Source organism: Erpetoichthys calabaricus, chromosome 4 (assembly GCF_900747795.2).
Source record: "Erpetoichthys calabaricus chromosome 4, fErpCal1.3, whole genome shotgun sequence".
Classification (NCBI taxonomy): Eukaryota; Metazoa; Chordata; class Cladistia; order Polypteriformes; family Polypteridae; genus Erpetoichthys; species Erpetoichthys calabaricus.
Genome location: NC_041397.2, coordinates 86324590 through 86340658, shown reverse-complemented (window position 1 = coordinate 86340658; position 16069 = coordinate 86324590). Strand labels below are relative to the sequence as shown.

Below are 16069 nucleotides of genomic sequence, written 5' to 3'. Positions count from 1 at the left end.
TGTTGATGGGAATAATCAGAAAACCAGATATTGAGATGTACTGGTCTACAGATCCTATGTATGCAACACCTATATTTGCAGCTGTCATGACACGTAACCGATTCTCTTTGCTGCTGAAATTCTTTCATTTGAATGACAACAGAAACGAGCCAGATAAGAAAGATCCAAACCGCGACCACTTGTTCAAGCTACGTCCTTTGATTGATCATTTATTTGAAGCATTTCAGTTGCCCTACATGCCAGGACCGTCAGTTGCAGTTGATGAAAGTTTATTGTCGTGGAAGGGCCGCTTACAGTTTCGACAGTATCTACCATTGAAAAGGGCACGGTTTTGGTATCAAGATGTTTTGCTTAGCTGAGAATTCAGGTTACATTTATAGATTTCGTGTATACACTGGCAACTTGCACAACATTTAGTGGTCAATACTGCTTGAATAAATGTAAAAAATGTAAAAAAAATGTAAAAAAGTAAAAAAACAAAAATTGTTCAGATTTCGCCTGGCTTGGGGAATATTTAGGGAGTTGGCGGTTAAAGGGTTAATTACATACGCACATCTGTAGTAAAGCGGTCTCGTTTTGTGGAGATGTGATTCCGTTGCCTTTGCTGACACCGACCGCAGGCAGAGTGGAGCACAGCAAGTTCAGCCCTGCGCCCATATCCGGTTTACGCCGTGTGATGCGCTGCAGTGCGGCAATGTGCGTGCGCCTCAATGTGCCCAGCGCCCAGCGTCCATATCCGGTTTACAACCTTTGGTTAGTAAGATGGATTGGTTGTAAGCAGGGCGTGTCTTGCAATAATCTCATGTTCTCACGAGACGATCCTGGGTAAATCTCTTTCGTCTCGTGGGTTTTTTAAGTGTTTTCCATGATCTTCACGTGAAGATCACGTCTCGTCTCCCTAGTCTTTCTCTCACAGGATTTTTTTTTATAATAGATTATTATTAAAGAAGCTTTTCTGTGCTTATTAAAACACAAAATTAGTTCAAACCCTAAACATCTTTAATTTTGAACTACTTGGGTTGAATTGACATCTTTGAGATATTTAATATATATATTTAAATGTTACTGTAAGGTGATAAATACTATGCAGATAAGCTAAATAGATGATCATAATCTTCTGTTGGCAAAACATTTATTTGCAATAAAGGTACAAATATCTACGAATGATAATGTCTAAGTCTTATTTTTAAACATTACTAAATGTTTATTGTTGTTTTCCAATAACATTCAAAGAGTGATCTTGTTAGTCTGACTGGTAGATCTAACTATGGTTTTAAATGAATTACTGTGCCTTGTAATTGACTGGAACCACATCCAGGGTTGGTTTCTGCTGTGACCACAATACTGATGGAGTCAAGCTCAATCCCACATAATCATAAATCGGATTAAGAACATTTACCAATGACATGGATAGGACAGGTATCATTAGAAGTCAAAAGTATAAAATATGTAAAGTTAATAGTCAACAGCATACTTTTCATTATACTGTGTGCATGGTTCATTAGTACTTCCATATATTTATTCAGCATCTAAACATTAAATTTAAATAAATCTGTACTGTTGTCACCACCCTTGTTTTGAACATTATTTCTAACAGCTTCTAATTTATAGCACATTATTATGGAAAGAGATTGGTTTTTCAAGCAGATTAATTGACTTTTTCTTAGTCAGCCTGGGTTCCAAGAGTGTGAACTAATTTAAAATAGTTCAGGAGACAAACAGAAATGACTCCATGATTTTATGCTTTTCTTATGACTTCCCTTTCCTACATCAAGAACACATAATATATTAGTACTTAAACAATCCAACCTATACTGACATTATTACAGTTTTATGCAATATAAGAAGGCAGACATACACATTATATCATTCAATCACTGCAAATTCTGTACAGGGGTGGCAAAACTACTGCATAAAATAATTGGAAAAGCGATCTATTCGGTTACCACTGGGTGTCACCCTTGTAATTTTACAAAGGGCCATCCTGCTTTTTTTCCCTTTTGTAAGTTTTATCTCCATTCGGTATCCTGATCACAACCAACAGGTAGCTAGTGAACGTCTCAATTTTAACATAGCACTGGCAAAAAATATTAGAAATTGCTGATTGTGTGGCCAATTTTAAAAAACAGTAGAGGAGTAACTATTTTTCCACAGAATTCTGAGGGATATGTCTGTGCATTGTTTGCCACAAGACAGTTGTTGTCAAAGAAATGTATAACGTGAAAAGACATTATCAAACAAGGCACTCTATCTTAAATGCCTATACTGGATTGGAGAGGCTACAGAATGTTAATAAGTAGAAGCAGGTTTATTAAGTCAACAGGATGTGTTCAGACAGGCAAATGAAATGCAAGAAAGAGCCACAAAAGACAGCTACCAAGCAGTTCAACTACCACTTCAGTGTGGAATGCCATTTTGTCAAGCAATCTTCAGTCATGTTTACTATACTACAGTAAACAAAAGTCATGAAAACAGTTATTCCCGATTAAAAAATAATAAGTCTTGCTAGGAATATCATTTTCTGGAGAGCTGAGAACTTATCTAAAAACATAAAGGGTCAGGTTGCAGAAAAGGCAAAAGCATATGACTTTTTTACATTAAGTGTTTATCCAAAGTTCTGGAAAACATGAAACCACCATGGTGGGAACTGTGCTGTGTTACTACTGATGGGAGTCCAGCAATAGCAGGCAGACAGAGTGAATTGGCTCTTGCACTGCATTATGCATCAAGAGGTTTGATGTGGAAAAGTCAATAAAATGGAGAATGTCATTGAACAGTTACACAAATTATAAACTTTTACCGCTCAAAAGGTCTCAACTACAGACAGCTTAAGTCTTTTTTTACTGAAATTAAGGTGGAATACAGAGATGTGATATTATATCAATGTGATATTAGATGGCTCAGTTGTGGATCAGACCTGAAACAGGTTTTCTGTCTAAAGCAACAATTTCTCATGTAGAATATACAGGTACAGCTAAATTTTGTGTCTGATACTAAATAGGTAGCAGACATTGGATTCATGGTCAACACAGTAACGTATTTAAATGTACTGAACACCAACCTGCAAAGTAAAAATGTTGTGGTGCCGCACTTATCCATGAACAAAAAAGATAAACAAAATAAATAAATAAACAAAAATGATAAACTTGATAAACAAACATGATGGGGATGAACTGATAAGAAAACAATCTTCAAAATGTGAGGCAGTGACCCAGGCCTTTTTATTGGATTTCCATATAAATGGAAGATTACGTTTCAGAAAGTTTTTTTAGTGGTTTGAGTTTGCAGTCTCCACTTTCATTGCCACCAAGCATTAAAGTTAGGCAATCTTTTGCAGCTTTAAATCTAGACATCGACATAGCTCCTTTTTATCATTTTTTCCAAAATAATCTCATCTCATCCACACTGAAGATTTGAGAGGGCATGGAATTTTTGATTTTGCTGCTTTATTATCTGCAATGGCTGTTTCGCCTGACTTAACATTATGCCACCCAGCTCTCTTTTTATAGCACTCAAACCATCCACTGCTTGCAGCAAAAGTTTCTTTGCTGTCTTCTTTGTTGTCCTTGAGTATCACAAAAATGGACAATGCTTTTGTGCAAATCATGGCATAGGTAACAGGCACGTTTAATGTTTGTGTCTGATCACTGTGAATTTCCCCTTGGGATCTATCTATCTATCTATCTATCTATCTATCTATCTATCTATCTATCTATCTATCTATCTATCTATCTATCTATCTGTCTGTCTGTCTGTCTGTCTGTCTGTCTGTCTGTCTGTCTGTCTGTCTGTCTGTCTGTCTGTCTGTCTGTCTATCTATCTATCTATCTATCTATCTATCTATCCCATGCTGTTAAAATCTTCTCCATTTGGGGAATTAGATTGCATGGATTGTGCATTCTCCAGTCAAATATTTCTCTTTCAAACCTGTACAAACAGTTGAAGAGCTCAAAAAATATTTATCACAGATGTTTTTAACAGGATTTCCGGCTTGGTGTTGTCTTGTAAGTTCATATTTTTGCTATTTGCTCCAAGGTAATGGCTCTTCTTTGTTTCTTGCTTGAAATCGCAGTCTGGGTATCTTTGCGTCTTTTTGGCATGTTGAAAATAGGGTGTCAAAAATTCAAAAGAAAAAGCAAACAAGCAGCAAAGGAAAGCAGTTAAAATAGCTTTTATCGTTCACTTTCTAATGAAATGGCACGCAGAGCTTTCAGAGTTGCCAATGTAATTTAACCTTTAGGAGATGCATCCATTCGCTGGAAGGGTGTTGTTGGGCCCCGCGCATTGTATTACATGAAATGTTTTTTTTTTAAATTATGAAAAATAACATTTTTATTTTTGACGCAAAAAAATTCTCATAAAGATATAAACTTGCAAATCGGGAGCTCAGAAAGTGAGAACTACCTGTATACAATATTAATTAAACCATATTCTTATTGAAATGGGTTTCTCATGGGAGAATCATAGTCCCATCTCTTTCTTTGATGCTATTATATCATTTAATATGATATATTTTAATATGCCAGTTTTTATAGCTGCGTTTGATTTTTTTTGAAATGGGAAAAGATATACACATGTTGAGAGATTATATGTTGAGTATCTTTTATGATGTGTATTTTGTGATGTGTTTTTCTGTGTTCACCTCATTTAAATAAGGTAATATGATGTATGCATTCAATTACTGTGTAAATAATAAACAATTATTACACATAAATACTTAAATTGTAATATTTTATTAACATAGTATGGCATGTAGGTATATTACTAGCCTTTCCTATATCTGGTCTGTACAAACATTCAATCACATATGGACCTTTGCAAAAAAAGGTTTGGACACCACTGCTATACAAATGTAATTCAAAGTGCTGGCAATTTTACACATTGAGCTCCACTTTACTTGGTGTTAACCACTATCTTTGAAAACTAGCTAACAGAGACCTCTGGTGGAAATGAGATGACAAACCTTTGCCAAAGAAAAAGAATGTTCAATTTGGTTAATCCTTGATTATTTATGAAATACAATTTATATAAATAGATTAGGGAAGAGAATGTATTTGAAGCATGTAGGCTGACGGCTCAAGAACATTCCCTATGGCAAGGCTATTCAGTTATGGTCCTAGAGGGTCGAGTAGCTGTAGGTTTTTGTCTCAACCAGTTTCATAATTAGAAGCCAGGCCTAGCAGATAATGAAACTTGGTGTTTAATTATATGGCTTGTTAGTTCTTTTTTCATTTTTCCAAGACACATCTTTGTCACATTGTAAGCTTATTGAGAACATTAGCCATAAATTTATCTAATGTAATGTTTTGAGACCCAGAACAGATTTATACCTCTTGACCCCCCCCCCCCCCCCCCCCCCCCCATTTCTTTCAGAACATTTTACTGAAGAAAGATAACGGCATGATACGTATACACAGGTTTAAACTGTTAGCTGGAGAGATGGTTATTTCTTGGTCATTCTTACCTCATTATTAACTGATGGCTGGTTAAGAAAACAGGCAAAAAAAAACATATTACCTTAGTATTACATAAACAGGTTCTAATTAAGACACTGATTAAAGAGAGAACCTGCAGCAACTTTGGCCCTCTAGGATGTAATTGAGTAGCCCTGCCCTATGGCATACAACACATAATTGCTGACCAATCCTCTAGATGAAAGTGGAACATGAACAGAGAATGAAATTGAAGACACACAATAAGATACTTTCCATAATTTTGAATAACATTTTACAGATGTAACTAGCAGATATACCTTGACAGCCTCTCTGCTCGCTGAGCTCTCTCTCATTTATTAAGGTGATAAATTATGGGTCACCTTGGTATTAAAATCATAAATTGTATTCATAATGGAAATACAAGTCATCTAAAAATCTCTTAATTAATTACACTTGACCAGATTAAACTAATATGTCAGTCAGTCATTTTCCAACCTGCTATATCCTAACACAGGGTCATAGGGGTCTGCTGGAGCCAATCCCAGCCAGCAAAGGGCGCAAGGCAGGAACAAAGTCCGGGCAGGGCACCAGCCCATCGCAGGGCACACACACCCACACCAAGCACACACTAGAGACAATTAAGGATCGCCAATGCACCTAACCTGCATGTCTTTGGACTGTGGGAGGAAACCGGAGCATCCGGAGGAAACCCACGCAGACACGGGGAGAACATGCAAACTCCACGCAAGGAGGACCCCGGAAGCGAACCCATGTCTCCTTACTGCGAGGCAGCCACACTACCACTGCACCACTGTGCTGCTCCTAAACTAATATGTATAAAGTCTAAAGTTTATCCCCAAAGATAAATGCTTTAATGATTCCCACCTGTAAATTTTCCAGAAGGTCCATGTTCTGCCTCTTAAGCTGGTTATTTGTTCTTTCAAGTTTGTCTAAACGGTCAATGCTGTCATATGGTAAAGAGGAATCCAGCATTTCTTCATGCAAAACATGATATTCAACTTCATATGCATGAAGCTGTTTAGAAATATCCATTTCAAACACCTGTTGAAATAAATCCAAGACAGAACATGAATTACTTTTAGCATTGGTTTATTTGGCTGTTTGTACTATTTACTAATACAGTAGATCTGAGAGCATTCATTTCAACATTTTACAATTACTAAAGGCTTATTTTAGTGTTTTATTTTATATTATGACAATTTTTAAAAATATATTTTCTACATTATGTTCAGTTGTATGATGATTAACTTTTTTTTCCATTTGAAATCAGTAAAGTGTGACAAAAACAAACTGCTAAGACAATATTGAGTATTGCCTATAACAGTATAATCTCTTCATACCTGAGCAACAATCTTTTCCATGTGGGTAACTGTCAGATTTGGGATAGTGTTCTTCATGAAATCCACAATGGACTCAAAACCATCACACTCCATAATACGAGATTCGTGACTGCTCAGCAGACTGAGTGCAATTTTAAGGATGACTTCTGTACCTTGCAAAAATATAATATCTACCAAACACAAAAAGAAATCATGCTATGTAACTGTGACTTCGCATTTCACACATGTAGTTAAGTATTACACTGAGTGTTCAAAAGATGAAAAAGATTCTGATGTCAGACAAATTGACTAAATATGTACAGTGGCACCAGGAATTCAAATATTGATAACAGAACACTGTATTTCAAAAAAATGTAATTAAGTTTTAATTTATTTGTATATATCAAAACATGAAACAATGCTTGCATTTTTCCCACTTATCGACACTTACTGTACATTACCAAATGAATCATACAACTAGTGAAGGTTCATCATTTGGAAAACTTATATCATTTATATCTACTAGCCAATTAAATCTTCTCACTGACATGGAAACTACTGCATTCAGGGAACAGGGACAATCTGGTGTGTTCACGGCTGGGCTTTCAGAATACAAATAAGAATTCCAATGTATTGCTTATATATGGGTGTTATGATTTGCTAGGTTCCATGACAAAAACTAGGACTCAGTGCTCCAATAAAGACTAGAAATCAAAATCCTCCTTATCCCAAAGGCATGTGGCCTTCAGCAACCATAAAAGTTGAAAAGGCTACAAAAATCATAAAACTCAAAAGACAGAGGGGAACTGTGAAAATAGTGGTCCATTATATTTAAAAATTTAATTTTACAAAAATTCAAGAAAAATAAGATCAAAAACAAAAGTCAAAAGAATACAAACTGGTAAGTTTCAAAGCAAAAACACCTGGTTCGTGACTTAAAAAATGTTACTTCTATAACAAGGCCAAAGTAATCAGAAAAAAACATTCAGAAAAGAAAATCCAAGACAGGAGATAAACAACAGTAGTATCCAGTAATGCCGTAGCAAGGGACTGACTCCACTCAGAATAATATAAAGACTTAACAGCAGTCCCCCAGCAGCAACATCAGGAAGCCCAAACTCCAGAGTTTCAATACACAAAACACAAAGAACACATAAAAAAGAAATGGGAACATAACTAATACAATAAAATAAGAAAGACAATAAAACATAATATTCATTAAGAAGTATAACACAAAAAGGGAAACAAAAAACATCCATCCATCCATTCATTTTCCAACCCGCTGAATCCAAACACAGGGTCACAGGGGTCTGCTGGAATCAGTCCCAGCCAACAAAGGGAGCAAGGCAGGAACCAATCCTGGGCAGGGCGCCAGCCCACCGCAGGGCACGCCCACACAGCCACACACCAAGCACACACTAGGGACAATTTACGATCGCCAATGCACCTAACCTGCATGTCTTTGGACTGTAAGAGGAAACCGGAGCAACTGGAGGAAACCCACGCAGACACGGGGAGAACATGCAAACTCCATGCAGGGAGGACCCGGGAAGCAAACCCAGGCCTCCTTACTGCAAGGCAGCAGTGCTATCCACTGCGCCACCGTGCCGCCCCAACAAAAAACATTCAATAACAAAAATACAGTGAAAAGACTAAATAAATAAAAAAAAAAGCACACCTGAACCAGGGATGAAACGTTGGATATTCCTTAACAGTAGCATATAGATTTATTCTGGCTTGGACACTACCTGTGTAACATTTCTGTATTCTCATTTTGTCTGCACAAATTTGTCTGCAGATACTGTTTTCTTCTCACAACTCTCTCAAAAAACTGCTTGCTTGTTTAGCAGGCAGTTTTGGTTGAAGAGTATGAGTGTGTGTGTTTGAAAATATACCTTACAGTAAACTGGTGCCTCAGTCAATGTTAGGTGCTGCATTCAAATCAATGCTAAAGCTCCCAACAACAGTAAAATCTATAGTATACTAACCATTCCCCATGGCTCTGCCTGCGTAGTAGTGAAACTAGACAAACTTTAAAAATGAATAAACAAAAGGGTATCGCTAGCTAAGTGGAAGAAAGTTACGCTCCAAAACACAGAGTTAGACTGACTCCCCACTGTTGACGTCACACTAAACACCACCCTGCACCCCCCCCCTCCCCTCGGTTTGCAGCCTCTCGGATTATTACGAATATATCGCTCCTACAAGTGAACTATGATTCTTAGCATGATGAGAGAAGTCGCAAAATCAACCGAAATGTTCAAGCAAATTCTAGAAAAAACCTGATTTAAATCCGTTAAGTAGTTCTCTCATTCGCTAGCTAAGTGGATGTAAGATATGCCCAAAGGGCTGGCTCGTGAGTAAGGAGAGTCCTCCCCTCGGCCTGCTGTGTCTCTCTCGGTTTCACACAAATAAATCGGTACCGCAAGCGATAAGAAGTTGCAAAATCAACCAGAATGTTCAAGCAAATTATAGAAAAAAACTCAATCTAAATCCACCACGTAGTTCTCTCGTGAAAAACGGACAGACATACAGACAGATGTTGGATTTTATATATATAGAGATATGTAGGTTCAGTAAACAGAAAAAATGATATATGACTATATACGGCATAATTAAACTTAAAAAAACCCTGCATTCAAAGGTTTGCATTAATGGAAGGTATGAACAAATGATGAATGGATCATCCCCTGGCTTTATACCATTTACAAGATAAACAAATAAGGGATACTGCACCAATTTTCCATGATTTGATTAAATAAAATTTAAATATATTTTTATCATTATGATAAACACTTACCAAAAGCCCTTGCTACAAAGTTGAGTGGAAATTGTGAAGCAAAGAGTGTTAGAAACCAGGGAGCAGCATAGAGACTAGGAGTAATATCATTCCCTTCCAGATGATCATAGAGATCTCTGTGGTAGTCATGGAGGAGCCTAGATAGCTGATACATCTGAATCTGTTAGTAGAAAATTCAGAGAGATGTTTGACAAATACACATTTTAAAATTTCAAAAAGCCATGATTATACATTTGATTGTTTCTTGTTTTTATATAATGAGACCCATGAAAATGCAATTTACTGTTAACATTTATATTAAGCACAAGGTATGAAAACATGGCAAAATATAATGTATGCTCAGTAATAAATTACCAAAAAGCAACATTCATTATAATTAAAAAAGAATCAGGTAAATCTAATATAATTGCACATAATTATGGTTATATTAATATACAGTTTTATCTATGTAACAATTTGTGTGACAAGAATAATTTTCCATAATGGCAAGACCAAATAAGATCAAATTCCTTGAAAAGAGCTACAAAAGGGCAGAAAAATGATCATCAACAAAACAAAATTAAAAACACACACACAAGACAAGTCATATTTATTGTCTTCATTGTAATCAGAAAAGGAAACCAAGAACAGGTTATATGTATCCAAACATATGATAACTTTAGCTGTAAACGGCAAACCTTTTGTCTCTTACCTGTAGTGATATCATATCAGGCTTATACTGTTTACGGAAGCCCAGGTCATACATAAGGAATTTAAGCATTTCAAAAGCTTGATGTTCACTCATATGTAGAAGGAGAACTCCAGCCACAAAGCTAATCCCTTGGCAATAGCCCACCTCTTTGTCCAACAGAGAGTAGGCCTTCAAGAGGTTAAAAAGAGAGAGCTGCCCAGCTCCAAGTTGGGTAGAGAAATACTGGTGGGTGGGGAATGTCCGTCCTAAAGAATGATGGAAGTAAAACAGAATTGGAGCATGTACAAGGTGTTTAAAATACAGAAACAATTCAGAATGTAGCAAAACACAAGCTCTCTGGATTTTACTAGTGGAGACAGAGCTTAGTTTATAAAACTGAACATGTAAAACAAAGCAATCATAATTCTGATAAAGGTACAATGTTTCTGAAACAATAATGACCTCGGAGTAAGTTAGTCAAGCAATCATCAATGTTTGCTTGATACTGTCCATGTCGTAGCAAAAGAGTTTTACAAATAATTTGTAATCATTTAAATTATGTTAGTTGTTTTTAGTTGTATTTTATGGGATATGGCCGGCCGTTCATCCCGGCCATATACTCCCAGGCCGCCAGATGGAGCTCTCCCTGCAACATGGAGGTGCCCCGAATTCCAGCAGGGCCTCATGGACATTGGAGTTTTAATGCACAGCCCTGCTGGATACCATGGGGGCCACCAGGAGTCACTGCAGGGAGGCCCAGGGATTTATATTTTCCGCATAGCCTGGAAGTATTTCCAAGTCACGGGAACGGAAGAAATGATATACTTCCAGGCTGAAGAAAAGAGAAGTTTTTACCTGACCCGGAAGTGCTGGATAATCACATGGACTGAGGGCTCAGAAGCACCTTCGGGTCGAGGACTATAAAGGACTGTGGGAAATCCCAGACAGACGAGCTGAGCTGGGTGGAAGGGTGGCAATGTGTCTGGGAGAGTGGAGGATTGTTTATTGTATTGTAGTATTGATTTATATGAGTATTTGGAGAGGAGTGTGCTTTGCGCACGTTACTGTTCCAATAAATTCAATATTTGGACTTTTACCTGGTGTTTGGCATCTGATCGGAGGGTTCAAGGGAGCGATAGCGCCCCCTATCTGTTACAATTTTAATTATTGCAATAGAACACATCACTACTTCAAAAATCACACAGCAAATCCATAACACTAATTTAAAGTAACAGCACATCAAAAGGCCAAACAAATAAAAGTAAGCCATGTATTAAATACAGGAAACACAACCAAGAAAAAGTCAGCTTAAAGCTGATCAGAATTTAACCCATTTTATAGCCACTTATTTCATTTAGAAATGCTAAATATGCATGCATGTGGAAGGAATGCCAGGTGACAAGGGTTTTGAACCATAAGTGACAAGGTCAGAAGATTAGTGTACTTTGCCAGTACTCCAAATGCTCTGGAAAAAGTAAAACAAATGTACAATAAAGAAACAGATAAAAAATACTGGGGTAGTATTTGTAGAAAAATACTCTGTTAAACAAGGTATTATGTATTTATTGTTCTGATGCAAATCCATCCTCTAGCTGTACACCTTGTAGTTTGCAAGGCGAATTCCGGGATAACTTGTGATTCCTATTGCATGATGCTGAAAACATAACCAACAGAACTCTAAAACTCAATAATTAGAAATTACAAACAACTACTTCCACTGAACTTACCTTTAGTCACTTACAAACTGCTCATGCTTCTTGAATTTCAATCAATGGGGTGTTACTTAGTCACTTTCATTTTACCAGCATTTTTATAAATTGTGATACAATACTTTGAATCATTTTCAGCACTAACCCTCAGAAAGCTATCTGGGTATGCACTACCACACTTATTTTATGGTGCAGTTACACAGATGAATACCTCTAAACTAAAAACATTTTTTAAAGTAAATATGAAGACTTCTTGGTGTTAGGATTAATTTTGGAATTATGTGACTACTTGAAAAAGATTGCAAGTGTGCCGAGAGATATAGACTCTTTGAAGGTAGAGGAAATCAAAGTATAAAAATGGAACTGGCTGAACTTGTGGTTATATTGCAGGCAAAAAGCCACTAGATAGATAGATAGATAGATAGATAGATAGATAGATAGATAGATAGATAGATAGATAGATAGATAGATAGATAGATAGATAGACAGACAGACAGACAGACAGACAGACAGACAGACAGATATTTACTTATCCCCATATTCATCACACACAGTTGACTGCACTACTGTTTCACAGATTTATGTGTTCTCCAGGTATTTCCATAACATTTTTCATTAGTCTCACACTCCAAAAATAAACATTTTATACTGGCCCTGTATGAGCAAGTGTGGACTGGTGTATGCATGTTGGATTGGTACCAAAATCCCTGGCACCAGGTGCCTTGTACCCAGTTCTTCTAGGATAGGTACCTGCCTATGTAATTCTGTACTGTTTTAGGCGCTGAAGAAAGATGGTAAAAATCCTTGAATTTGGGCATCAGATGTCTAAATATACAGATAAATAATTCAATTCAATTGAAAATTGAAATAAAGACTTCTGTGTTTTACCAACTTGGTATGTAATTTTATGTGTTAAATTTTAAGGAACCTTTAATTTGAAAAGTAAACAAATTTATATAAAATTTTCAAATCCTTTAAGAAGTTATAATTAAATTTTTTGCAGAGATTTATATGGTGAATTTTATACACAATTTTGTCAGTTTTTGCAGTCAAGATGCAGTTAATGTAGTGACTGGAGTATTTTAGAGTTTCGGTGCCCCTTTATATTTTTACTGGCTAAACTGTTCTGGGTGCCTAGAGACACCATAATTGTGTGAAGACTGATAAAGCCTGTCTTTTCTGCAGGTATGTGGCCAAGCATCATCCCAAATCGTCATCACCATAATGCTTTCCCAGACTGAATATTACTTCCAGGAAATATCCATATTACTAACCGAGAATGCTAAACCGGATGGACGCAGGGACATCTGGCCATGGGCCGTAGCTGCAAAAAGACGTACTGCGCAGGCGCACCAAGAAATGAGGTGCCGTGAGAGGCGGACAAGACCACAGAAAAAAGGAGTGAGCACGCACCAAGAAATGAGGCGCCGCGAGAGGCGGACAAGACCACAGAAAAAAGGAGTGAGCACAGAAAAAAGGAGTCAAACGCAGGCGACGCACACAGCGCCGCACGAGCAAAACACACCCCCCCCACACACACACAAGCAACGGATGGGACACACACAAAGAGGACGATTCAACAAGCCCCTGGCACACAAAAAAAAAGAGCCCGCAAACACCCCCCAACCCCACACACACACACAAGCAACGGACGGGACACACACAAAGAGGAGGATTTAATCCCATTGCACACGAAACGGGACGCACACAAAGAGGAGGATTCAACAAGCCACAAGCACACAAAAAAAAAGAAGCCGCGAGCACCACACAAAGCCCATTGGACACGAAACGGGACAGACTACGGACATAGCAAATGAAACGTACACAAAAACGACGATTCAGACCCACGACCACAGTAACATAAATAACAAATGACACACAAAGCCCCATTTCTAAATGAACCGTCCGTATTAAACATACGACATCTCAACACGTTCACAATATGCAGCATAGGTAGATCTCATTACAATGAGGCACTATTAACCGTTCAAAACGCAGAAAAAGCTCCATATTAACAGTGAGTGCGATCCTCCTTATTACTTATCCATATTTCTCACGCTCAAGAACAAACAAGTCATGAATTCACGATCACAGGTACAAAACGATACCGCTCGGATAACGGGACCAAACACAATTCACACTATGCAGCATAGGTGGATCTCATTAAAATAAGGCACTATTAACCGTTCAACCGCAGAAAAGGTTCCATATTAACAGTGAGTGCAATACTCCTTATTTCTTATCCATAATTCTAGAAGAAAAAATGTCTCGGCTCCAAAAACGCAAAGCTCAACTAAAGCTTCTAACTAACGATGTACCTAAAAGTAAAAACTTTATGAACTGCATTAGATCCTAGAATAGTTCATTTGCTTTTGCATCTAACGGAGTAAATATCAGGCCAACAAAAGGCAATGGCCCATACTGCTTTCGCATATGTGCACAAATACTGCATCGCATTGGAACAGTGCACCCTGAAACAAATCAACAACGCAAATATGCACAAATCTACATCCTAGATCCACATGACGCAATCTATCAATCAAAGTGCTGCATCGCAACAGGCACGGATTCAAAACGAAACACCTCCCGTCTCAGACATACGTTAACGGCAAGGAAGGCTACAACGGGCTTCTCACACAGCACAGGCAAATTGAATACAGCTCCAAAACAACACGTCCCAAATACTACACATGCAACGACATAGCAAACGAAACGTATACAAAAACGACGATTCAGACCCACGACCACAGTAACATAAATAACAAATGACACACAAAGCCCCATTTCTAAATGAACCGTCCGTATTAAACATACGTCATCTCAACACGTTCACAATATGCAGCATAGGTAGATCTCATTACAATGAGGCACTATTAACCGTTCAACCGCAGAAAAAGCTCCATATTAACAGTGAGTGCGATCCTCCTTATTACTTATCCATATTTCTCACGCTCAAGAACAAACAAGTCATGAATTCACGATCACAGGTGCAAAACGATACCGCTCGGATAACGGGACCAAACACAATTCACACTATGCAGCATAGGTGGATCTCATTACAATAAGGCACTATTAACCGTTCAACCGCAGAAAAGGCTCCATATTAACAGTGAGTGCAATACTCCTTATTACTTATCCATAATTCTAGAAGAAAAAATGTCTCGGCTCCAAAAACGCAAAGCTCAACTAAAACTTCTAACTAACGATGTACCTAAAAGTAAAAACTTTATGAACTGCATTAGATCCTACAATAATTCATTTGCTTTTGCATCTAACGGAGTAAATATCAGGCCACCAATAGGCAATGGCCCATACTGCTTTCGCATATGTGCACAAATACTGCATCGCATTGGAACAGTGCACCCTGAAACAAATCAACAACGCAAATATGCACAAATCTACATCCTAGATCCACATGACGCAATCTATCAATCAAAGTGCTGCATCGCAACAGGCACGGATTCAAAACGAAACACCTCCCGTCTCAGACATACGTTAACGGCAAGGAAGGCTACAACGGGCTTCTCACACAGCACAGGCAAATCGAATACAGCTCCAAAACAACACGTCCCAAATACTACACATGCACCAACGTGCCTCTCAAACGGCCCAAGCAAAACATACACCAGGAAAATTCATTTGGATTAATGAATGTCATTTGCAATCATTGTCATTCAGTTCACTTCCCTGAAGAAACAACTGGCAATACAAGTAATACATTTACACGTTGTTGTCAAAAGGGTCAAATTAGACTGCCTCCTTTACATTCATATCCTGAATATCTACAGAAGCTTCTAACTAACGATGTACCTGGAAGTGAAATCTTTATCAACTGCATTAGATCCTACAAATCGGTATCCACTATGAACATTAACGGTGGCACTGCACGTGACATCCGTCTTGCAAAAATGTTAATTATTGATGAATGTACAATGGCATCCAGTCTCTTACTCAACACCATTCATAAACTTCTACAAACGTTTATGAATAATAATATTCGCTTTGGAGGAAAGGTACTTTTATTAGGAGGAGATTTTAGACAGTGCTTAGCTATTCTTCCACATGCCATGCACTCAGCTATTGTTCAGTGCACCTTAAAATACGCAGACAATTGG

General features: G+C 37.6%; 1 protein-coding gene across 2 annotated transcripts in view; it reads right to left on the bottom strand.

Annotated features, from left to right (window-relative positions):
- Nucleotides 1-16069, bottom strand: part of tbc1d4 (TBC1 domain family, member 4) — a 210143-nt gene that overhangs the window by 15080 nt on the left and 178994 nt on the right. For both annotated transcript variants that reach the window (XM_028799608.2, XM_028799609.2), the window contains 4 exons: nt 10267-10511; nt 9576-9735; nt 6797-6966; nt 6321-6497 (listed from right to left, as the gene is read on the bottom strand). In XM_028799608.2, coding sequence (XP_028655441.1) covers nt 6321-6497; nt 6797-6966; nt 9576-9735; nt 10267-10511 — 752 coding nt within the window. The remainder of the gene's footprint in view (nt 1-6320; nt 6498-6796; nt 6967-9575; nt 9736-10266; nt 10512-16069) is intronic.